At 38.2% G+C, this 26883-nt stretch overlaps 1 protein-coding gene across 11 annotated transcripts in view; it reads right to left on the minus strand.

Annotated features, from left to right (window-relative positions):
• Positions 1-26883, minus strand: part of KCNQ5 (potassium voltage-gated channel subfamily Q member 5) — a 567701-nt gene that overhangs the window by 181938 nt on the left and 358880 nt on the right. For all 11 annotated transcript variants that reach the window (XM_074037671.1, XM_065543828.1, XM_074037670.1 and 8 more), the window contains one exon: positions 24543-24633. In XM_074037671.1, the coding sequence (XP_073893772.1) occupies positions 24543-24633 (91 nt within the window). The remainder of the gene's footprint in view (positions 1-24542; positions 24634-26883) is intronic.

Consider the following 26883-nt stretch of genomic DNA (forward strand, 5'->3'; position numbering starts at 1 on the left):
TTTGGGCTGAGACAATGGGGTTTTCTAAATATACAATCATGTCGTCTGCAAAGAGGGACAATTTGACTTCTTCTTTTCCTAACTGAATACCCTTGATTTCTTTCTCTTGCCTAATTGCCCTAGCCAGAACTTCCAACACTATGTTGAATAGGAGTGGTGAGAGAGGGCATCCCTGTCTTGTGCCAGTTTTCAAAGGGAATGTTTCCAGTTTTTGCCCATTCAGTATGATATTGGCTGTGGGTTTGTCATAAATAGCTCTTATTATTTTGAGGTACGTTCCATCAATACCGAATTTATTGAGCGTTTTTAGCATGAAGGGCTGTTGAATTTTGTCAAAGGCCTTTTCTGCATCTATTGAGATAATCATGTGGTTCTTGTCTTTGGTTCTGTTTATATGCTGGATTATGTTTATTGATTTGCGAATGTTGAACCAGCCTTGCATCCCAGGGATGAAGCCCACTTGATCATGGTGGATAAGCTTTTTGATGTGTTGCTGAATCCGGTTTGCCAGTATTTTATTGAGGATTTTTGCATCGATGTTCATCAGGGATATTGGTCTAAAATTCTCTTTTTTAGTTGTGTCTCTGCCAGGCTTTGGTATCAGGATGATGTTGGCCTCATAAAATGAGTTAGGGAGGATTCCCTCTTTTTCTATTGATTGGAATAGTTTCAGAAGGAATGGTACCAACTCCTCCTTGTACCTCTGGTAGAATTCAGCTGTGAATCCATCTGGTCCTGGACTTTTTTTGGTTGGTAGGCTATTAATTATTGCCTCAATTTCAGAGCCTGCTATTGGTCTATTCAGGGATTCAACTTCTTCCTGGTTTAGTCTTGGAAGAGTGTAAGTGTCCAGGAAATTATCCATTTCTTCTAGATTTTCCAGTTTATTTGTGTAGAGGTGTTTATAGTATTCTCTGATGGTAGTTTGTATTTCTGTGGGGTCGGTGGTGATATCCAGTTTATCATTTTTAATTGCATCGATTTGATTCTCTCTTTTCTTCTTTATTAGTCTTGATAGTGGTCTGTCAATTTTGTTGATCTTTTCAAAAAACCAACTCCTGGATTCATTGATTTTTTGGAGGGTTTTTTGTGTCTCTATCTCCTTCAGTTCTGCTCTGATCTTAGTTATTTCTTGCCTTCTGCTAGCTTTCGAATGTGTTTGCTCTTGCTTCTCTAGTTCTTTTAATTGCGATGTTAGAGTGTCAATTTTAAATCTTTCCTGCTTTCTCTTGTGGGCATTTAGTGCTATAAATTTCCCTCTACACACTGCTTTAAATGTGTCCCAGAGATTCTGGTATGTTGTATCTTTGTTCTCATTGGTTTCAAAGAACATCTTTATTTCTGCCTTCATTTCGTTATGTACCCAGTAGTCATTCAGGAGCAGGTTGTTCAGTTTCCATGTAGTTGAGCGGTTTTGATTGAGTTTCTTAGTCCTGAGTTCTAGTTTGATTGCACTGTGGTCTGAGAGACAGTTTGTTATAATTTCTGTTCTTGTACATTTGCTGAGGAGTACATTTACTTCCAATTACGTGGTCAATTTTGGAGTAAGTACGATGTGGTGCTGAGAAGAATGTATATTCTGTTGATTTGGGGTGGAGAGTTCTATAGATGTCTATTAGGTCTGCTTGCTGCAGAGATGAGTTCAATTCCTGGATATCCTTGTTAACTTTCTGTCTCGTTGATCTGTCTAATGTTGACAGTGGAGTGTTGAAGTCTCCCATTATTATTGTATGGGAGTCTAAGTCTCTTTGTAAGTCTCTAAGGACTTGCTTTATGAATCTGGGTGCTCCTGTATTGGGTGCATATATATTTAGGATAGTTAGCTCTTCCTGTTTAATTGATCCCTTTACCATTATGTAATGGCCTTCTTTGTCTCTTTTGATCTTTGATGGTTTAAAGTCTGTTTTATCAGAGACTAGGATTGCGACCCCCGCTTTTTTTTGTTCTCCATTTGCTTGGTAAATCTTCCTCCATCCCTTTATTTTGAGCCTATGTATGTCTCTGCGTGTGAGATGGGTCTCCTGAATACAGCAGACTGATGGGTCTTGACTCTTTATCCAGTTTGCCAGTCTGTGTCTTTTAATTGGAGCATTTAGTCCATTTACATTTAAGGTTAAGATTGTTATGTGTGAACTTGATCCTGCCATTATGATATTAACTGGTTATTTTGCTCGTTAGTTGATGCAGTTTCTTCCTAGCCTCAATGGTCTTTACATTTTGGCATGTTTTTGCAATGGCTGGTACTGGTTGTTCCTTTCCATGTTTAGTGCTTCCTTCAGGGTCTCTTGTAAGGCAGGCCTAGTGGTGACAAAATCTCTAAGCATTTGCTTATCTGTAAAGGATTTTATTTCTCCTTCACTTATGAAACTTAGTTTGGCTGGATATGAAATTCTGGGTTTAAAATTCTTTTCTTTAAGAATGTTGAATATTGGCCCCCACTCTCTTCTGGCTTGTAGAGTTTCAGCTGAGAGATCTGCTGTTAGTCTGATGGGCTTCCCTTTGTGGGTAACCCGACCTTTCTCTCTGGCTGCCCTTAAGATTTTTTCCTTCATTTCAACTTTGGTGAATCTGGCAATTATGTGTCTTGGAGTTGCTCTTCTCGAGGAGTATCTTTGTGGCGTTCTCTGTATTTCCTGGATTTGAATGTTGGCCTGCCCTACTAGGTTGGGGAAGTTCTCCTGGATGATATCCTGAAGAGTGTTTTCCAACTTGGTTCCATTTTCCCCCTCACTTTCAGGCACCCCAATCAGACGTAGATTTCGTCTTTTTACATAATCCCATACTTCTTGCAGGCTTTGTTCATTTCTTTTTCTTCTTTTTTCTTTTGGTTTCTCTTCTTGCTTCATTTCATTCATTTGATCCTCAATCGCTGATACTCTTTCTTCCAGTTGATCGAGTCGGTTACTGAAGCTTGTGCATTTGTCACGTATTTCTCGTGTCATGGTTTTCATCTTTTTCATTTCGTTTATGACCTTCTCTGCATTAATTACTCTAGCCATCAATTCTTCCACTTTTTTTTCAAGATTTTTAGTTTCTTTGCGCTGGGTACGTAATTCCTCCTTTAGCTCTGAGAAATTTGATGGACTGAAGCCTTCTTCTCTCATCTCGTCAAAGTCATTCTCCGTCCAGCTTTGATCCGTTGCTGGCGATGAGCTGCGCTCCTTTGCCGGGGAAGATGCGCTCTTATTTTTTGAATTTCCAGCTTTTCTGCCCTGCTTTTTCCCCATCTTTGTGGTTTTATCTGCCTCTGGTCTTTGATGATGGTGATGTACTGATGGGGTTTTGGTGTAGGTGTCCTTCCTGTTTGATAGTTTTCCTTCTAACAGTCAGGACCCTCAGCTGTGGGTCTGTTGGAGATTGCTTGAGGTCCACTCCAGACCCTGTTTGCCTGGGTATCAGCAGCAGAGGCTGCAGAAGATAGAATATTTCTGAACAGCGAGTGTACCTGTCTGATTCTTGCTTTGGAAGCTTCCTCTCAGGGGTGTACTCCTCCCTGTGAGGTGTGGGGTGTCAGACTGCCCCTAGTGGGGGATGTCTCCCAGTTAGGCTACTCAGGGGTCAGGGACCCACTTGAGCAGGGAGTCTGTCCCTTCTCAGATCTCAACCTCCGTGTTGGGAGATCCACTGCTCTCTTCAAAGCTGTCAGACAGAGTCGTTTGCGTCTGCAGAGGTGTCTGCTTCGTTTGTTTAGTTTACTGTGCCCTGTCCCCAGAGGTGGAGTCTACAGAGACAGGCAGGTTTCCTTGAGCTGCTGTGAGCTCCACCCAGTTCGAGCTTCCCAGCAGCTTTGTTTACCTACTTAAGCCTCAGCAATGGCGGGCGCCCCTCCCCCAGCCTCGCTGCTGCCTTGCCGGTAGATCACAGACTGCTGTGCTAGCAATGAGGGAGGCTCCGTGGGTGTGGGACCCTCCCGGCCAGGTGTGGGATATGATCTCCTGGTGTGCCTGTTTGCTTAAAGCACAGTATTGGGGTGGGAGTTACCCGATTTTCCAGGTGTTGTGTGTCTCAGTTCCCCTGGCTAGGAAAAGGGACTCCCTTCCCCCTTGCGCTTCCCAGGTGAGGCAATGCCTCGCCCTGCTTCAGCTCTTGCTGGTCGGGCTGCAGCAGCTGACCAGCACTGATCGTCTGGCACTCCCCAGTGAGAAGAACCCAGTACCTCAGTTGAAAATGCAGAAATCACTGGTCTTCTGTGTCGCTCGCGCTGGGAGTTGGAGACTGGAGCTGCTCCTATTCGGCCATCTTGCTCTGCCCCGCCAGCTAAGTTTTTTGTATTTTTAGTAGAGATGGGTTTTCGTCATGTTGGGCACGCTGTTCTCGAACTCCTGACTTCAGGTGGTCCGCCCACCTCAGTCTCCCAAAGTTCTGGGATTACAGGCATGAGCCACCGTGCCCGGCTGAAATGTTTTTATTTTTAAGTTTGTAGAATGCTTGCTTATCTTGTTCAACTGCTCAATTTCTTCTGCTGGAAAATCTACAGTATAAATTATGTTGCCACAGTTTTGGTAAAATTGCCATCCTTTCCTCCAATTTTGACAAATGTCTGGCTCAGATGTCTTTGGAATATGACAATAGACAGAATTAGATCACTTTTCACTTTTTCTGGCATGTAAGCCAAAGCTGGGGAGAAGAGACTTTGAATTTATCTTATCTTCTGACTTTAGCACTGCGTGTAAAGGAGTGGCCATAAATTGAGAATATTACTAAGGAAGTTAGGGACATAATAGTTCTATCTTTCCCTGGCTCTCAATCAAATGTTGAGTGTTCAAAATATTAAGAAAAGCATATGGCTTATAATTGATACTATTACTTAACTGAAATCTTTGAGTATTGAGGAGAGACACTGTGCTGGCAGGAAGGTGGGCAGTGGGATGACTATTGTCATGCAGAATGCACTAAACATTTATAGGCTAGGCCTTGATTCATACCAGTCGAATGTCGTTATTTGCTTTGGTCACATTTTGTCTGTTGGAAAGAGAATCTCCTTGAATAATGTTTTTGTTCATCTGAAATGTCAGTCTTATAAAAAGCTGCTAGTCACTATAGTGGTTAGAAATTTCCATCTTATAATTAAAAAAAAAGTTGTTGGCAGTTGAAAGAAACATAAAACTGAATTATGACTCTGGCTAGAGTCAAATTATGTTAAGATTTTATTTCATTACTCTATATTTCTGAATATTACTGAGTCAAGAGAAAGAGTAATCCCTAATTTCAGATGAATTTTTTTTTCTTGGAGATTTTCCCAAGTAATTAATTTTTCTCTTTTGCTTTCCTGCCCTCATCTGCTGCAAACCCCAAACTTTGAGATCTACCTGTCTATCTATCTATTTCCTATCTATCTATCTATCTATCTATCTATCTATCTATCTATCTATCATCTCTGTTGATGGCATATCAAGGGAGGTTCAGATATGTGGGTAAGCTAAGGTTTTTTTTTTTTTTCATTTAATTACCTTGTCCTTTGAAATCATTCTGTCCTAATGATGCAGGTGCTTGTGCCAGTGGTTGAACTCCTATATTGATATTTGCTGCTCAGGTATTTGGCCAGGATTATTTAAGCCAGAGGCTGAAGGGTAAAGACTGACTGCTTACATAAGCTATTACATAATAGCTATTACATAAGCTATTACATAATAGCTTAGGTGAGTGGTTGTCAAGAGCAAGCCATTCCCTTTGATGCGTTAGGAAGCAATTTTGATTGATCCAGTAACTATTGGAAAGAGAATTGACATTTGGGGATGATGCTAGTTTCCTGCAAACAATGATATTTATGTAGATAAAAAAAAACTAAACCTTCCCAGGTGCTCCATTTCTTGGAGAATTCCATCCCTTTGTCCTTCAGGAAAATTGTCAGTAGCAGGTGATTGCAATTACCCTAAAGATTTCTGGTTTTTTTTCCTAGATAAAAAATGGTTTAAGAATGGTTCCCAGTGAGCTCTTTAAAAAAATTGATTTCAATGAGTCCTCAATGCAATGTTAATCCATAGCTCTTTCAAAGGAAGAAGACTCCATCCCCAATTTTGCTTCTGTCATCCAGGACTGCCAGGACTTTGGATGAAGACTGCTGTAAGCTAATACTCTAACCAGTTAAATGCTAGCATTGAAAACGATGCAGTTGTTAAGCCATGTCTTGGGAAGGCACCTGATGAAATGCCTCAAGTCTAAATTTTAACAGAAGCACTGCTTTAAATGAAGGTTCCTAGGGGCTTAATACCAAAATGAAGAGTGTTAATATTGGGTCTGTTTTCAGAGTGTTTTCCTCATCATAATGGTGGCTACTCTTTCCTTATCCATTTTTTTTTCACTCTCCACCTCACAAGGTCCCTTCATTTTCCCTATGTAGCCATGATCTCCAAATCCAGACTCCCTCATCTCCTGGACTATAGGTAAGTATTTCCAACACCTTCTGATGGTCCCCAAATGAATCAAATGTAATATATTTAAAACCAGCCTATCTCTCCTCTGAAATTGTTGAGCACCGTGTGTTCTTAGTCTCAGCTGATGTCATCACTATCTGACCATGCCCCCAAATCAGAAAGTGCAGAAATCCTCACCTCCAGTCTCTCACCTCAAACACCACCCCTTGATGGCTTAGCCTCAGAAATGTTCTATGAATTCAGTTTTTCTTCTCCATCTTTTCTGCCTCTATTTTGGTCCTGATGCTCATTATGTAGCTTTTGGGCAATGTAGCAGCCTCCATTCCTTCCTGCCCTCCACTATTCCTTCTCCATTCCAATTATTCCTCAAGACATAGTCAGAATTATCTTTCTCAAAACCAAATTTGATCAGGTTATTGTGCTACTTAAGGACCTCCTTTCAGTTTCCAATCACTTACAGCATAAAATTCAAATGACTGTACTCAGAAGAGTAGGTTCTTCTCGGTTTCTATCTTTCTTTGAGCTTCTGTTCATCTACCTGACCCCCATAAAATCTAGCCAGACTGACCAAGACCTTTGTGATGCTAGAACCACCTCAAATGTCTCCATCTATGGAAGCTTCCTTCAATTGCCAGTGGAAATGAGTCCCTTCCTCTCTTGTAACCAGTTAGGCTCCCATTCTACTTACTTTAGGTCCTCTTATTTAAGCGTGAATGAGGTCAGGAATGAGCTAGGACATTGAACTTAGAACCAGTGGGCACTCAAGAAATGCTTGGTTAATGCATTTTTTTTTTTTTCAGAGACAGATACTCATTCTATCACCCAGGGTGGCGTGCCGTGGCATGATCACAGCTCACTGCAGCCTTGAACTCCTGGGCTCAAGCAGTCCTCCCACTTTAGCCTTCTGAGTAGCTAGGACTATAGGCATGTGCTAGATGAGGTCTTACTGTGTTGCTCAGGCTGGTCTCGGGGTTTTGGCCTTAAGTGATCCCCTTTCCTCAGCATTCCAAGTTGCTGGGATTATAGGCATGAGCCACTTCAAAAGCAAAATATGTGTCAAAAGTGAAAAACAAAAGTATCATGTGAGGTCTGAGGAGGGACTGATAACTATGTTTTAGTTTGACTAGGCTCGGTTGATCTAAAATGTTATAGGAAGCTGTTTGAAGACACTAGTCCTTTTTTTTTTTATTTTTTATTTTTTGCCTCTAGAGATCACTAGTGAATCATTTGGTTATTACTAAATTAGTTTTTAATTAAAATATGTTAGTGTTGAATAATTGGCTAGGTCTTTGCAGTAATTCTTGTTATATGATCTTATGCATTTTTAATGTTGGCTACAGACTCATGTTATACTATTATTCTTTAATGTTAATGATTATACTGCTTTGATATTAGATTAGCATATTTGCTTTAATAACATAAATGATTGATTATCCCAGACTCAGAAGGGTAAGTGAGTCTCAGAAAAAAATGAGGAAGAGTGAAAAAAAAAGAAGCACAAAATGAGCGAATAATCACTTTATTTTAGACTTTGAAACTTGTGTTCCACATTACTTAATTACAGTTGCCTTTATAGATCTTCCAGATGAGTGAAAAATTGTTTTTGGAATTTAATATTGCGAAAATTACAAGATCAATTGAAACCAGAGTATTTTAATGTCTCCATGGAGGCACTGAACCTATATACTTATTTATTAAAAAGCTTGCTATTAGTACAGGAGAGAAAAACCTGAATCTACTCATTCAGTTCCAGCAGTTGATAGTTTTATCTTGCATCTCTTTTGCTCCAGGCACTGAATACCTATTTTGTTCTAGGTACTGTGGCTAAAGTGATGAACAAAACAATAAGCGTCCACTCTTAGGGAGCTTATGCTCTGATGTATAATAAAACCAATAATGAAAGACAATAACAAATACGCCAGCGAACATCAAATAGTGATAAATTCTATAAAGACAAAAAAACAGGAATACATGTGGAGAATCACTGCTGGCTTCCTTAGATTGAATGGTCAGGTTATTCACATAGGTATTGAGCATCTCCTGTATGCTAAGTACTGTGATACATACTAGGAAATACATAGACTACTAACAAATAGTTCGTATTCTTATGTAGTTCTCAATCTAACAGAAATAAAAGTATGTATGGAAACCAACAACTGTAGCAGAGTATGATAAACACTGTTACAGACCATCCACTGCTACAGACCATTCCCTTTGTGCTGTGTTGAACCCCAGAACACAAGGGAAGCGAATGTAACAACTCCTGGAGAGTCAGGGAAAACTTTCAAGAAGAGAGCGAGCTGAGAATTAATAAATGGATAGGAATTACTAACATGGTGAAGGGAAGTGGTAGAACTGGGTTTTTCAAATAGAAGGAACATTATTTTTAAAGGCACAGAGACAGTGTACCTGAAAAATATGAATGGTTTAGTATTGCTGGAGTGTAGCATATGACTGTGTGTGTGAGCATGTGTGCGTGTGCACACGCACTGGTGCATATGTGGGTACCTTCAAGGGAAATTGGTGCAGAAATTAGCCTAGAGATGTAGGAAAGATCAGTATGTGAGAAGCCTATGTGTAGCAAGGTGTGATACTGTGAAATACACAGTATATTTGGTCTTCCTCCTTATTTCCTGGCATATAACTCTTAAAATCCTTAGAATCTTCAAAGTGATAAGTGTCTTTTTGTATGAATTGACTGGTGGCTGGAAACCCCTAGGCAGCTTCAGGATGGAGGCTGGTCACCAGAAAGACCAAGACAGGGTTAGAGGGTTGGAACTTTTAATCCCACCATCCAACCTCCAAGGAGGGGAAAGGGGCTGAAGGTTAAGTTGATCATCAGTGGCCAATGATTTAATCAATCATGTCTATGTAATGAAGCACCCTCCATAAAAATAAAAGAGGACAAGGTTTGAAGAACTTCTGTACAGATGAACATCTGGAGATTCCTGGAGGATGGCGTGCCCAGGAAGGGCATAGAATCTTGGCACCCCTTCCTACATAACCTTGCCCTACGCATCTCTTCATCTGTATCCTTTGTAACATCCTTTATAATAAGCTGGTGAATGAAATAAGTGTTTCCCTGAGTTCTGTGAGCCATTCCAGCAAATTAATTGAGCCCAAGAGACGGTCACGAGAACTCTGATCTATAGCTGATTGGTTGGAAGCACAGGTAAGAAAACAAATCTAAAGCTTGCAATTGGCATCTGAAAGTTGGGGCAGTCTCGTGGGACTGAGCCACAAGATCTGTGGGATGTGACGCTATCTCCAGGTAGATAGTATCAGAACTGAATTGAATCAGAGAACATCCAGCTGGCAGTGTAGAACTGATCACATGCTTTGCATGTAGGGAAAACTCCCCACACATCTGGTGTAAGAAGTGTTCTGTGTTGTGAGTGGACAGATAAAAGGCTTTGTTTTTTCCTCTTTGATAAGGTAAGAATTAAACCTTTTAATTCTAAAAAATACTTGGAATTTTACTGTGGGTTAAAAATAGGAAAAGACAGAATGATCCCAATGTTATAGGTGTTATGCACTAAGAAAATGTCAACATACGTAAATAAGTGAAAAAGAAAGTTTATAATTATTAAATCAGATTGTCTTATATTTTTAATAAAATATTGTTTGTGCTATAGTAATAGCTGTAAAATGTTTCTAACTTTAACATCCTATAACATTGTTTTTCAATCTAAACTGCCTGATAGTTTCCTTTATTCAAATTTATGCCAATTTTAAAAATTTGAACTTTTGATAAATAGGTTTGTAAAGCTTAAAGATTTCTTTAATATAGCTGGATAAAGGAGAGTAGAAAAGTTTGATTGGATGAAGAATACTCCAAACCATGTACTGATGCAGGTTTTATCCTTTTGATTTATGGGACCTAAGGATGACACCCCCCAAACTTAGCTTGTGGTGTTGATGTCTTTCACTTGAAAGCCTGCATTATCCATCAGAATACAGTGTGCTTTTGAATAGGCAGAATGGGTGAACTCTATCCACTTAAATATGGGCTTTCCTGCCACAATTGCCATATATACATTGCTGGAAAACCCAGTTTGGGGCAATATTTCACACTAAAAAGAACAGGGCTTATGATAAAAATAGAATTCGACCAAACCACTCTAAACCTAGGAAACTTTGTAAACAGAGACCTAACAAAAACAATTCTAATAAGATAAAAGTACAGTTAAAAAGGCATGTCAAATTCTAATAAGGAAATGCTGGAGTAATCTTGGCCTTCACTAACACATAGGTAAAGAGAGCTTGATGGACTGGGATGTCGGTAAATATTCAGGCTGCTGCATTATGGAGATAAGGTCACCCTGTCATATGTCACAGGTAGAGAGAGGTGTTGGCTTTGCATACAATGTGGTGATGCTAATGATGGATTACTTCTGTTCATCGTCTATGTTTGTGTCTTCTGCACAAGACTGGGAAGATCTGCCTAAGTAACTTCCAAGGAAGAGCAAGTATCCAAAATAAAGAAGGCAGACATGGCAGTACTGCATTCCTTCAAGCTTGGTGCATTCAGGTAGGCCAATGTGTTGTATGCTGAGTTGCTGTTATATGAGAAAAATAATCTCTGACTTCTGTGTTACATTGACATCATTACTGTAGGCACAATTTCATAAATTGTGGATGAGGTAACTTGCATTAGGGAAACTTAAGGTAGCAGATTGACTGTATTTGCATAATACACCACATTCTCCACCTGATTTAACTAGGAAAATAATTTTAAAGAATCATCACAGACAGGGATGGGGACTATATGAGTATCTCAGTGTACAGCTGTTATATAATGTATGCCATGCCTCTGGCTCACAGCATACCTGGTAGGTCCTTAGTGAATATTTGATTAGTGAATAAATGAATTAATAAATCAATGAACAGCTCAAGATAAAAAAAAAAAAACCCTGCAAAAGTGACTCAAGGAAACGTTTGTCCTCACAGTGTTGGGGTTTCGAAGGACACAGCTCGACCTCTATCCTAGAGCTCTCCAAAGCTCTTTCTTGGACTCTACAAACTGACAAGCTTCCCAGCCTCATCACACAGTCCATTTGCCTCAGCCAGTTGTATGCACATCCCTGCCTGGCTACAGTGACCCTGGGCATCCAATTCTCCATGGCTGTAGGCTATAGGTCAAGACCAGAAAGTGACTCAGAAAGGAGCCTATGGGAGAGAAGCAGATGGGTTAACTGACAGGCAGAGAAACCTCCAGACTCACAGAGGTGTAATTAACTCACAAATTCTCCAGTCATTATTATCATTAAGTCAAAGAATGCCCCCCAGCCCTTCTTCACTTCTACATAACACTCCTCCAGCATAATATGTTGGGATTTCTCTTTCTTTTAAGGTTGCATTTGATGTTATTCGTACTTGATGTTCCCTGATTTAAAAAATAACTTTCAGGAGAATAAGGGGTGGGGAGTGAGAACCAGAGTGAGTCCTCCCTCCTGCCCTGCACTCCTAGGGGTGGTCCTCTTTTACTTTCTACCCTCCTGGTCTCCCCTGAGAGCTGTTTTGGTCTGGAGCTTCCATTTCTTTGTTAAGACTCTTCTGCAGTGTTCTTTCGTGAGGAGGGCTTTCCAGGTTTTCCCAGGATGCTGAGACCTTGCGGCACTGAATCTCCCTCAATTAGTCTTCAGTGAGCCAAGGCTGGAGGGCCTGTAACACTTGCACAGTCTCTTTTCTGTTCTCCATTTTCCAGTAATGTTCTGTGTATTCATTGTGATTTATAGCCCTGGAGGGAGCCAGGTCTGCAGCGTTTTCATTGAATCCAGCCTGTAATGTTGTTTGTCAAGCTGCCATTTACAGCTTGGAAAATTTTTCTCTAATCTACTTTGCAGAGGCATGATGTGTCTTCTCACTTTAGTTGTAACCCCTGGTGTGTATGCCTGCGTGGGGAACAGTGGGACCTACCCTATTGCTTCCAGCTTTTGGCTTTGTACAGTACCAAAACAATATTCAATATATAGGCATGATCAGTAGTAATCTATATTGAAAATAGTTTTTGATCATCTCATTTGTGATCTCCAAGATTAAAAAAATGACTTAGAGATATATCTATTTTCTTATGTGGATAGGTCTTAAAGTGGGAACTTAAAAAAATGACGAATTAACCTATTTCTCTCTCATCTTCTAATTAAGCAATTTCACCATGATTTCAAGGTTATTTTCTTCTGGAGTCAGTCAGAGGTTGTAGAAAATACTGTACTTGAATTCTTCCAGGGCAGGGCAATGCCTTATTCATTTTTGGGACTCCAGACCCCAGCACAGGGGCTAAAATGTAGGAAGCATTTAATATATATTTGAGTTAAATTGTGTGAGTTAAGGAACTGGACCTGGAGAAATTAGAAGAGGAAGTAAGTAGAACCCAGGGAAATATATGAAAATCTATAGAAATCCACCGGATCAGCGATCAAGTGGGAAATCCAGAGTTGGGATACGTAGGCCGGAGCAAGATGGCAGGTCTCAATCAGAAAGGCAGTGAGCAAATGGGAACCATAGACAAAGCAAACCACATCTGGCAGGAGGCAGGTAACCTGCAGCTATGTAGTAACCAAAGGGGGGGGAATACTTCTAATCTGCTGAGGAAAGCCCTCCCAGAAATTTCTGTGAGGCACAAACCAATTATACAGGACTTACGATTTTGGTTTAACCTGCAAGTTCTCTATACTGTTCTAGTCCATGCCCTTTCCCTATTCATGCTGCCTCTGTTTGGTTTAGGGCTCCATTGTGTTTTACTTGAATAACTTCACCTGCTTCCTAAATGTCCCCCATCCTATTACTCTCTACTCTAGTCCATCCTACAGTCAGGTCCTGCCTCTTGTCTGAATTTTGGTGCCATATCCATGATTCCAAGAACATGTCAATATTAGTGTTATATAATTAAATGGGCCATCTCCTTTCATTTACTGATGATTTGCCACCAACTATTACTGTATTAAGTGGTATCACTGTATCAGCTTTGGATTCTATTCTCAGGAAATTTACAGTTCAACTGGTGCCTAATTTTTCTCAACTTCTCCCACCCCTGGCTCACCCTCCTTCAGTTGCTCATCTTCTTGCCCTTCCTTGTCTCACCAGGTATGCTCCTGTCTAAAGCTTTTGTCCTTGAAGCTCCATCTGCCTGGCATGTTCTTTTCCCTAATCTTTACATGCCTCGTCGCCTCATTCCATTCAAGTCTCTGCCACCCATTTCAGTGGACTTCTCTAAACATACTATCTAAACACTTCTTCATTACCTATTCTTTTTCTTGCTTTCCTTTTATTTGTGATATCTAATATATTGATTTTCCTGTTTGTTTATTCTAGGTCTTCCACAAAAACATGAGCTCCATGAGAACAGAGATTTTGACTGTTTTGATCATTGTTATATCCTCAGCTCCTAAAAAGGAATGCCTCATCCATATTGGATACTGCATACATCTTCTTGAATAAATGAATAATGGAGAAGATACAATGTCAAGTAGACAGGACTGAGGAAAGTTAGAGGAAAGGAAGTTTATTTCAGGAAGGAGGAGGTATTTGGTCCAGGTTTCAAATGATGGAAATGATCAAAGCATGGAAAGGTAGTAAGGGAAGGGTATTTTTCCTTCTACTGACAAACATTTTGGCTTCTTTCATTTTCCAGTAACCCTGTAAAATTTTCTTACTACCTTGTTTCTCTTTCTCTCTCAGTTGGATATACTTTTGTGAAGCTCAAAAGGGCATAAAAGCTAAACATCAGTGTGGACCTGGTTGAGTATGGCTCATCTATAGCTGTAAGGGTGTCTGCTGGGTAGCCTGTCAAGTCTTGAAACAAAGTTGTATAGAGTTCAGTGGTATAGCCTGGACCACTTGGTTAGACATCAATGTTTGCATAGAAATATGGAAAATTCTTTCCTTCCTTAATTGTAGATAGAGGCATGGTCTTTTTCAGGCACAATCATTATCTTTAACTTCAAAAATTCTTTCCTCTAATATCTGAAATACTTTTTATGGGGCAACTTACTATGTTATTATCCCTCTGTTAAGATTCAGTGTAGGTGTTTAACTATTCCTGCTTTTTTCTTTTCAGTCATCGGCAGATTGATGAGGGTCGTTAGTCTCTGTGAATCATTTTAGAGTTTATTTGCATTTTCCTTGATGAAAGAAAAGCAAAGGAAAATAATTGCAGTTTTCAATGTTCATTGGGATATTCTGAGAGCTTTCTGCAGTAAATTATAGGGATGTGATAAATCTAAAGAAGCATCACTCATTCCTCACATCTGATTGCTTCATATCTCATATTGCGTTACTGCCTTTACAAACATAAGATTTAATATCCTCAAATGGATTCTTATCCTTACACTCTGTTATCCTCTTACAATGTTTAATACCAGAAGTTTTAAATGTAAAGACTGCTGTCATCTCATTCTATATCAAATCCATACAATTTCATGTGCAAACCTTTCTACTTTGCAAGGACTGGTAAACGTGCTTGTGGCTGATTTTTCCCTCCCTTGTTAATACTGGTATATAGGAAGTGACAACAATGTCTCTAACTCTTCAATACCATGTTATATATATAGTGAATAGTTATATAGCAATTAAAATGCATGTACCCACATTAAAAAAGAAAACATGTAACAAATTAATTATGTAGCTGTTATTACCTTTTCAAGGCGATACTTCACTTTACAAAAGAATTCCCTATGGATTTTCCTTAAATAGTAAGCTCCACTAGTGCATTTAAGATATAATTAGACCTGCCTACATTGAGTTTGTACACAATTCAGGAGCAGAGTCACTGTGCAAGGAAACAATAAACCCATGTTTACTTTGCTACCTGAAGCATAAGGAGAAAACATGCATATGTAGAAGCTGTCAAACATCTGGATGTTTGGGAAAGCCTGGATAGAGTACTCATCCAGATGCTGAGCACGATCGATTTGTAGTTTGGCGTCTTTCTAACACAGCCGGAGGGTACAGGAGCAAATATACTGAGACAGGCTCTATCTTGCTAAAATTGATAGTGGCATTCCTTTTACTGCAATTTTAGAAATGATAACCTGCAATAAGAATTTTGCAAATAATATGCATCACTTTCATCAAATGGAGTTTTCTGTTCTCAACATGATGGACAATTTTCATCTAAAAACTTAAAACAAATACTTTAAAATTAATCTGGATGGCAAGAAGTTCTTCAACAGAGAGGAAATGCACTCCTGACAGTATTGTTCTCAAAAAGGTGGGAAATACAATGCTAAAACCTACAACCTTTGGCTAATGAAATCAAAACAAACCAAACAAAACTTACCATAATAGTCTAACCTGGAAATAGGAGAACTCATTTCAACAGCATGTAACTCACCTGAGCAAAGTGAACTGGGACTAGAAGATCAACCGTTACACTTGACTATTTACCCCATGAATCCAGCTCTTCAATATTTGCAAAACAGAATTTAGAATTCTCAGTACAAAGAACTTCTAGTGGTCTGAATTAATATGCCCATTTGTGATAATTTGGTAAGTGGAACTCTTTATGAAAGCATAACATCCTAAGTAAAAGTGTTGTAAACCTCATTTGGTATATATAGAACAAAAAGGAGCCTTAGACATGAGCACTTCATTGAGTGCTGGCAAATACTTTTTGGTAGACTTGTCAGCCTTGAAAGAAGCAAGAGAATGAGAGGCAGCGGGATGCTCTGAAGACAGCCCAGTCTTTTCCTCAGCCAGGCCTAGGCTGGAATCTTGGCTGTTTTACACTTGGTGTGTTATCTTGCACAACTTATTTAGCTATTTGTGAAAATGGGAGGGGATACTTACATTGCCAGTTTTATTTTTCTAATAAGAAACCAATGAGCCTAATAAATGAAGGGTACTTAAAAAATGCTGGCTCCCTTTCATTTTTGATGGAGTCACCAAATATAGGAAATTAACACCAGCTTTTAACCGTCCTTGGAATGTGGACACAAAGTTCTTGAGTTCTTGAGTTCACAAATTTTATGTTCTTGAGTTCACAAATTTTATGTTCTTGAGTTCACAAATTTTATCACCAGGGTGATGGCACAGCAAGCAAGTCCATCAGATCTGGAGTTATTCCTGCCCAGTGTTACACTCAGTAGATGCAGGCATGGAGAGAAGAGATATAAAGCCACAAGCACTGTCATCAGACGTATTTACTAAAATGCTGCAACAATTGAAATCAGTTTCATTAGTCACCAGAAATAAGTGGCTATTGTGAACACATGCTGCATGCCGAATGTATACCACTGAGTCACTTTTAGAGAACATGTTCACGTAGCAAGCTTACATAATTAAGTGTTTGATTGTGGTGAGAAAACTCTTACACAGATACTTGTTTTCTATTATAAAATATAATATTTTCTCAAGTGTAGCATTTTCAACTATTCCACAGTTCACCTGTACTTGTGTCCCTATGAGGTCTCCATTATACATGGAGGATCCTGTGATGATCATATTTGCTAGCTTTCAAAGAGTTTTCCTTCTCTCGGTCCCAGTCCTAAGCATGTACTTGAATTTATCTAATTTTCACATCAGCCTTATGAAGTAGGCTATATCATTAACCACCTTTTTTTGAGTTTTAAATTTCATTTAATTTTTTTTTAATTTTTAGTTTTATTTTAAGTTCCAGGGTACATGTGCAGGATGTGCAGATTTGTTACATAGGTAAACGTGTGTCATGGTGGTTTGCTGCATCTATCAACCCATCACTTAGGTATTAAGCCTAGAGTGTATTAGCTATTTTTCCTAATGCTCATTTAATTTTTAAAAATATTTTTCTCAATTTTTTGTATTGTGGTAAAATATATGTACTATAAAATTTACAGCTTAACCATTTTAAAGTATGGTTCAGTGGTATTAAATACATTCATAATGTTACAGAACCATCACCACCACCCATCTCCATAACTCTTTTCTTCCTGTAATGCTGCAACTCTATCTGTTAAACAATAACTCACTATTCCCTGATCCCTATAGCCCCTGGCAACAACCATTCCACTTTGTCTCTATAATTTTTTCACTATTCTAGGTATCTCACTCATATAAGTGGAATCATACATTATTTTTTTTTTTGTGGCTGGCTTATTTCACTTGGCATAATGTCGCCAACATTAATCCATGTTGAAGCATATGTCAAAATTTCCTTCCTTTTTAAGGGTGAATAATTTTTTTTTGTATGTATATACCATATTTTGCTTATCCATTCACTTGTCAGTATACACTTGGGTCTTTTCCACATTCTGGCTATCGTGAATAATGCTGCTATGAACATGGGTGTACACATCTCTTTGAGACCTTGCCATCAATTTTTTTTTGGCGCACATCCAGAAGTGGAATTGCTGCATCGTATAATTCTATTTTTTATTTTTTTGAGGAAAAAAAGCTGTATTGTTTTCCATAGTGGCTATAGCATTTCACAGTCCCACCAATTGTGAACAAGGGTTCCATTTTCTCACATCCTCACCAACATTTGTTATTTCCTGTTTCTGTGATAGTAGCCATCCTAATGGGTGTGAGGTGGTACTCGGTGTAGTTTTGATTTGCACTTCCCTAATGATTAATAACGTTGAGCATTTTTTCAGGTGCTTATTGGCCATTTGTACCTCTTTTTCTTGAGAAATGTTTATTCAAGTCCTTTGCTCATTTTTGAATCAGGTTGTTTTTGTTGTTGAGTTTCAGAAATTCTCTACATAGTCCAGATATTAACCCCTTAACAGGTATGTTATTTGCAGATATTTTCTCTCAGTCTGTGTGTTGCCTTTTTTCTCTGTTGATACTGTCTTCTGATGCACAAAAGTTTTAAATTTTTATGAAGTTCAGTTTCTCTATTTTTTTCTTTTGTTGCCTACTCCTTTGGTGTTATGTGCAAGAATTCACTGACAAATCCAATGTCATGAAGCTTTTGCCTTATGTTTTCTTCTAACACAAATCCAATGACTTGAAGCTTTTGCCTTATGTTTTCTTCTAACAATGTTATAGTTTTAGGTCTTTAATGCATTTCAATATAATTTTTGTGATTTGTCTTAGGTAAGGGTCCAACTTCATTCTTTCACATGTGGATATCTAATATTTCCATCACCATTTGTTGAAAAGACTGCCCTTTCCCCACTGAATGGTCAAAAATCATTTGACCATATGTGTGTGGATTTATTTCTGGACTTTCTATTCTATTCCATGGGTCTAAATGTTGGTCTGTATGCCTATATATAACATAAAATTTATAGCTTAACCATTGTAAAGTATAGTTCAGTGGTATTAAATACATTCATAATGTTACAGGAGACTACCTCATGATTGATTACTGTAGCTTAAATACATTCATAATGTTATAGGAAACTACCTCATGATTAATTACTATAGCTTTGCAGTAGTAAGTTTTAAAATAAAAAATTATGAGTCCTTCAGCTTTGTTCTTTACTTTCAAAATAGTTTTGGCAATTTGGGGTCCCTTAAAATTCTGTATGAATTCTAGGATGGGTTTTTCTATTTCTGCAAAAAACATCATTGGGATTTTGATAGGAATTGCATTGAATCTGTAGATGACTTTGGACATGTTAACAATATTAAGTTCTCAAAACTATGGACATGGAATGTATTTCCATTTATTTGTGTCTTATTAATTTATTTCAGTAATGTTATTGTAGTTTTCATTGTATAAGTTCTTCATCTCTTTGGTTAAGTTAATTCCTAAGTATATTTTGATATTATTATAAATGGAATTGTTTTCATAGTTTCCTTTCTAAATTCTTCATTGTTGGTAAAATGCAACTTATTTTTGTATATTGATTTTGCATCCTGTTACTTTGTTGAATTTATTTATTATTTCTTACAGTTTTTATTTTTTTATTTTTTTAATCTTTAGGGGTTCCTACATATAAGATCACATCATCTGTATACAGGGATAATTTTACTTACTTTTTCAATTGGGATGCCTTTTGTTTCTTTTATTTAATAGTTGCCTAATTGCTGTAGCTAGCAATTAGTACAGTCGTCTAGTACTTTGTTGAATAGGGATGGCAAAAGCAGACATCTCTGCCTTCGTCCTGATCTTACAGGAAAAGTTTTAGTCTTTCACCTTATGGTATGATGTTGGCTGTGGGTTTTTCATATGTGGCTTTTATCATGTTGAGGTAGTTTTCCTCTATTCCTAGTGTGTGGAGTTTTTTTTTTTTTTTTTTTAATCATAGAAGGACATTGAATTTTTTTCAAACGTTTTCTTCTGGCATAATTGAGATAATTATGGGGCTTTTCCCTTCATTCTGTTAATGTGGCCTATATCATTGATCAATTTTTGTGTGTTGATCATTCTTTCATTGAAGGACTAAATCTCCTTTGGCCAAGGTGTATAATCCTCTTGATACGCCGTTAAATACACTAGCATTTTGTTGATGATTTTTACACTAATGTTTATAAGAAATAATGGTCTATAGTTTTCTTTTTCTTGTGTCTTTGGCATCAAAGTAATGCCTCATAGAATTAGTTAGGAAGTGTTGCTTCTTCTTTATTTTTTTGGAACAGTTTCAGAAGGATTGCTGTTAGTTCTTTAAATGTTTGTTAGAATTCACTAGTGAAGCCATCAGCTCCTGGGCTTCTTTGTTGTTGTTGAAAGATTTTTGATTACTGATTCAATCTCCTTACTAGTTATAGCTCTATTGGGTTTCTATTTCTTTGTGATTTAGTCTTGGTAGGTTTTGTGTTTCCACAAATTTGTCCATTTCATCTAGATTTCCAATGTGTTGTCATACAATTGTTCATAGTACTCTCTTATGGTCCTTTTCATTTCTGTGGAATCGGTAGCAATGTTCCCATTTTCATTTCTGATTCTATTAATTCGAGTATCCTTTTTTCTTAGTTCATCTATCTAAAGGCTTGTCTGTTTTGTCAGCCTTTACTAACAGCCAACTTTTGGTTTCATTGATTTTCTTCATGGTTTTTCTAGTCTTTTTTTCATTTATCCATGTTTATTGTTTCCTTTGTTCTGGCTAGCTTGGGTCTAGTGTATTCATTTTTTAGCTCCTTAAGTTGTAAAATGAAGTTGCTGATTTGAGATATTTGTTTTTTTTTTTTTTTTTTTTTGAGACGGAGTCTCGCTCTGTCCCCCAGGCTGGAGTGCAGTGGCCGGATCTCAGCTCACTGCAAGTTCCGCCTCCCAGGTTCACGTCATTCTCCTGCCTCAGCCTCCCGAGTAGCTGGGGCTATAGGCACCCACCACCTCGCCCGGCTAGTTTTTTGTATTTTTTAGTAGAGACGGGGTTTCACCGTGTTAGCCAGGATAGTCTCGATCTCCTGACCCAGTGATCCGCCCGTCTCGGCCTACCAAAGTGCTGGGATTACAGGCTTGAGCCACCACGCCCGGCCTTGTTTTTTTTTTAATGTAAGCATTTATAGCTATACATTTTAATCTTAGCACAACTTTCACTGTGTCCCATAAGTTTTGGCAGGTTGTGTTTTGTTTTCATTAATTTCTAAGACTTATTTTTTGACCCACTGGTTGTTTAAAAGTATGCTGTTTAGGCTGGGTCTGGTGGCTCACGACTGTAATCCCAGTACTTTGGGAGGCTGAGGCGGGTGGATCACTTGAGGTCAGGAGTTCAAGACCAGCCTGGCTAATATGGTGAAACCCTGCCTCTACTAAAAATGAAAAAAATTAGCAGGGAGTGGTGGTGTATGCCAATAGTCCCAGCTACTCAGGAGGCTGAGAGGCAGGAGAATCTCTTGAACCTAGGAGGTAGAGGTTGCAATGAGCCAAGATCCCACCACTGTACTCCAGCTTGAGTGACAAAGTGAGACTCTGCCTCAAGAAAAAAAATAAAAGGCATGCTGTTTAATTTTTGAATATTCCAGTTTTATTTCCGTTATTGACAATTAACTTCATCCCATTGTGGTTGGAAAAAAATACTTTGTGTGGTATCCATCTTTTAAAGTCATTGAGACTTAACATGGGGCTAACATAATGGCCTGTGCTGGAAAATGTCCCTGTGTGCTTGAGAAGAATGTTTATGGTATTGATATTGGGTAGAGTGTTCTGTGTAGTCTGTTAGACCTAGTTGGTTTATTGTGTTAAGTCTTCTGTTTTCTTACTTATCTTCTGTTTGGTTGTTCTATCCATTATCGAGAGTGGGGTATTGAAGCCTTCTACTATTATTGTAGAACTATCTAGTTCTCCCTTTAATTTTGTCAGTTTTTGCTTCATGTATTTTATGACCTGTTATTAGGTACATAAATGTTTATAATTATTACATCTTCTTGGTGTATTAAATCTTTTATTAATATATAATGCCCTTCTTTATCTCATAACTTTTTTGATTTAAAGTCTATTTTGTATGATATTAGTATAGCCACTTCTGCTCTCTTTTGTTTACTGTTTGCATAAAATATCTTTTCCACCCTTTTACTGTCAATGCATTTGTGTCTTTGAATCTAAAGTAAGTCTCTTGTACTAAGCATATACGTAGTTGAATCATGTATTTTTATCCATTCTGCTAATCACTGGTTTTTATTAGAAACGTTTATCCACTTACATTTAAATTAGTTACTGATAAGGAGAGGCTTTCATCATTTGGCTCTTTGTTTTGTATATACTTTATAGCTTTTTTTTGTTTCTCATTTCCTGCATTGCTACCCTCTTTTGTATTTAGTTCATTTTTTTTCATAGTGAAATGTTTGAATTGCTTTCTCATTTCTCCTTGTGTGTATTCTACAGCTATTTTCTTTGTGGTTGCCATGGGAATTAAATTAACATCCTAAAGTTATAACACTCTAATTTGAATTTATACCAGTTTAACTTTAATGGCATAGAAAAACTCTGTTCCTTTACATCTCTAGCCCTACTCCTTTCAGTTATTAATGTCAAATAATTACATCTTTACATACTGTATTCCAAAAAAGGAAAAAAGAAAAATGAAGCATGTGGGGAGGACCCTTTTAATCTCCTGGAAGTCACTTCCGTTGGCGGGGGAGGGGCTGACAGCAATGGGTGAAGGTGCAGCAACAATGGCTGCCACATTTTTTGTCTGCTCCTCCGTGATCAGAAGCAGCAATTAGTGATCCAGGGTCAGATTTCTGATATTTGGAGCAGGGTTCTTTTTGCCCATCCTGGCTCATATAAGCTGTGTTCAGGTCCCTCCTGGAACATGTGCACAGCTGCCTGCAATGGGCCTGGGTGTAGGGGATGGGTAGCTATCACTGTGCTAAGAGCTGAAATGGACCGAAATTAACTGCAATTTTACCATCTAAGCCTTCCTCTGGAAGCTGCAAACATTCCATAGATTCCAGAGTTCCATCCATTGAATTACATCAAATTCTGCCAGTGCAGAAAGATAGTAGGATTAACAAACCCTCTCCCTACAGAAAGCCTTGTTGCAATAGGTTTCTGCGAATATCTATCTGTAACACTAACCACTTGCTCAAAACAAAGGCCTCATCTGCATAGAGGAACTCATTTTTACCTTGCTAAATCTGAAAGCATTCAAGACTGACAGCCACATTTTTATTTTCTACTAAATGCACTCTACTTACTAAACTCTGATCTATTCACCCTATTCAACAGGTTTTAAAAGTCAAGATACTAATCAGTTTTAGACTTTGAAATTACATGGGTTTCTTTGGACTATTTAGAAATTCATTAGCAATGACAGAATTTACATTTCAGAGGTTTGGAGGATATAAATCTAACATGTTAGATTTTTGACCTGGCTCTGAAAGAAATCTTTTCATGAGATTCCTAATGATTGATTTATTCCTAATATTGGTCATGCAGTAGATCGTTTTTTGTTTCCAAGTTTAAAAATCAGATTTATATTTTCAGTCTAAAATTCCTGGTTGAGGTTCTATATGTGGACCTAAAAGCCAGCTATACCTTAGCCCCTGGGCTCAGATCATTTGTTGTTATCAAAAGGGTGGACAAGGTTAAAAGCCTACTTTCTACCCAAAGGGAAAGCTTGCAAATGGAACAGATCTCTGATGTGCTCTTTGGTCTATCTGTTCTCTACGCTGGGCTTTGAAACGGTAACCTTAACGTGAGCAATATGCTGCTGGAGCACAATTTGTATGCAAATGAATTGAGAGAGATTTATTACAGATTCAAAATGAGTTCTCCCTGATATTGCACTGAAAGACTTGATGATGTCTTAGCAACCTTAAGTACAAACTAGCCATCTGAAAGCAAAGGTAGGAAAAGCATCTGCCCTTCTCTCAGGTTATATGAGTTGAAATCTTTCAGTTTCTGCCTTCGTGGTAGTAACAATTTTTTCATATTCAATATTTATTGCTGTAACATAACCAATCTCTGCTTATTAGGGCACGTAAACTATCTTACCGTTTTCCTCCCCCTGCTTCTGTATACCCCTAGGCTCTACAGAAACAGTGAGCTGTTCCAGTTTGTAGTTCATTCAAATAGCTCTAAGACTGTCAAATCTGATAATTTTGGACAAAGTGAGTGGGTTAAAATAGTTGAAAATGAACCAAACTTTCAATCAGATGTGATTTGAGTGTACAGTGCTATAGTTTAGTTGTAATAGAAAGTATGAGAGCTTAAAAGGCTCAGAATAATTCAGATAAAATTATCTTGGGGTCTTTTTCCATTTTAAAGTGAATCGAGCAATTCTGTGTGCTTGAGGATTGACAGCATAATGGCAACAGAGCAAACTGCAGAATTTATCACCAGGTAACTGCATTAGCAGCAAAACTCCTAATGCAGTGTGTTGGTAGAAAAGAGCATGAAGGAGACTTCTATTTTCTTATGAGGTGCCATATGTTCATAGTTCTTAGCCAATTATATTTAGCTACTGCCGAATTACAGTTATTGGAAAATGCTCTCTACTCTATAGTCTTTCACAATGTAATGAGAGGCCTCATAGATAGTGACTCTTCTTATATAATTTGTTTATTAGCATAGATAAACATACTCAAAACTGCTTTCTAACATTGCCTTCTATTTATGATATATCTATAACACCAGATATTGCTGTGTAATAGCAATCCTGAACATTTCTATGTATTTCTAAGGATTGACTACATGTTAAATTGGTGGGCAAATGTTTCAGTAATCTTTGAAACTTTTATATTTCACAGTAACTCTTTTTTAGATAGAATTTTTTTGTAGGATAAGATGCATAGTACAAATGTTATAGGCAGTTCTTATATAACATTCAGGTACGTTCTTGTTCATGTTTCACTTACCAGGATCAAGAGGCAACTTGAGGCCAGTTTTGTGTGCTCAGGGATGGTAGAAAACACTGACAAAATCAAGCAACCAAAGACAAGGAGAAAACTGTAAAACAACAAAAAAGAGAAATCTGATAAGAACCTTGCTTTATTATCACAGACTTAATTTCTTGCTTCAAATGAATAAAGCACCAGGCCCATTAAATTAGCACACATTAAGTCATAAAAACTCTGGAAGGGACTAGCCATTTTGGATATTAAAATACAGTATGATATACAGTGCAAATGGGGCTCCTCTGCAACTTTATTGATGAAAAAAAGGTTGTGTTTGTGAGTTTGTGTGTGGCATGCTGCATTAAAATGTTAACATCTAAGAGTTTGTGAATTTCCCATACAACTTCCTTCCCAAACAATGATCCTGAGAGAGGCCCAGAAAGTATGTTTTTGCTCTCCTATCTGGGGAGCACACGCCACAGTCACTCTTCTTTTAAAGGAGCAGAGTCTGTCTCCTGTTTGGCAACTTTGCTAAACTATCAAGTGTCCTCATTGGTTGATACTGAGCCACCAGCTTATTTTCAGGGTCTGATATTGCTCATGGATTCTCATTTGCTATTCCTTTATGTTATTAATAATAAGATCATATATTAATAAAAAGAATAGAAAAGGAAGTGAATGATTTCCTCTGCTATCCATGCACTTTCCATTTCCTTTTAGTCAAACTGCTGGATAAATGACTTCTTAGCTCTGTCTATTCATATATAAGGATAAGGAACAGAAGTCAGGATCAGGTATTGTCTACCAATTAATCTACAGACATTTTTATTCCTATAAATGTGTAACTTCTAGGATCAAGGCGGGAGCTGAGTTTCCAAGGAAAATGTCTACTAAAAGGGAAGGTTCTGTTTCAAAGTTGAAGTTACTTATTTGAAAGGCAGGATTAAAAAACAAAAAACCTGAGCTACTTGCTCTAGGCTATATTTTTTACTTTTGTTCATCTCTGGGAAATTCATACAGTAAGCTGTTTTAAAATACCAAGTTTCTATGCTCCTCTGGATGATGGTAAAGTTAGTCCCTGACTCCTCCTTGCTTCCCCTGAAAAGTCTTACAAGACTTACTACCATACTTGATTGGAAGTTCCCAAAGGTCAGGGTTTGGGCAGTATAGCCAGAGTTTGGTTAATTATGCCTACAGGATAAATCTGGCTCCTAATGCCTGTTTGTGTAAATAAAGTTTTATCAGCACACAGTCACACTCATTCATTTATGTATTGTCTATGACTGCTTTCATGCTATGATTGCAGAACTGAGTAGTTACAACAGGGACAGTAAGGCCCACAGAAATGTTTGTCGACCCCACCTCATCTATTCCTTGTTTCCTTATATTTATCTCAACATGTTTTCTATGCTGATGATAATGACTAACATTCATAGAGTGGTTCCTATAAGCTGGACAATGTGCTAAGCCCCTTTTAAATGCATTCTCCTCATTCTCCTTATATTATCCATTATCTCTACGTTATCCCCAGAAATCTATGGGATACAAAATATTATAATCCCCATTTTCCAGATATGAAAACTGAGAATTAACATTTGTAGCTCATCCAAGGATGTGTAGCAGAAAGAGAATCTAAGCACTGTGTAGTCTAAGCCTCTACACAGTGCTGCTGAATAAGCATCAGAGATAATGGTGGTAACATTCTCAGCTCAGGCAGACACTTCTCTATCTCCTCAAACTGAGGGGGAAGGGGTTGCCATTCTAAATGGAAGAAGTCTCCAAGAGGAAGGAGTCGGCTAGTGGAAAAAACCTAATACGTGATGTTGGTGATTCATCATGCTTTTTTATTTCTCATTTTTATTTTTTTAGAAATAGGGTCTTTCTTTGTTGACCAGGCTAGAGTGCAGTGGTGCATTCATAGCTCATTGTAACTTTAACCTTGAACTCCTAGAGTTCAAGCCATCCTCCCACCTCAGCCTTCTGAGTAGCTGGGACTATAGGCACAGGCCAGCAGGCCTGGCTAATTTTTAAAAAAATTTTTTGTAGGGACAGGGTCTCACCATGTTACTCAGGCTGGTCTTGAACTCCTGGTCTCAAGGGATCCTCCCAACTCAGCATCCCAAAGTGTGTCTGGCATCATCCTACTTTTGATTCATGCATCTAATGATTCAGGATACTGTGGATTATATTTTAAGTTGGTCCTAATGGACTAAAATTTGTAAACTAGTGGTCAAAATCCAGTGCACCTACCTGACCCCCAAGCTACAAATGAGAAAGTGAAATACAAGGATTGCTAAGGTAGTTGGGAGGATGATGTGGCATCAGATGACAGTGATAGATGTTCTCCTCTGGCAAGTAGCCA

This window comes from Macaca fascicularis, chromosome 4 (assembly GCF_037993035.2).
Source record: "Macaca fascicularis isolate 582-1 chromosome 4, T2T-MFA8v1.1".
Classification (NCBI taxonomy): Eukaryota; Metazoa; Chordata; class Mammalia; order Primates; family Cercopithecidae; genus Macaca; species Macaca fascicularis.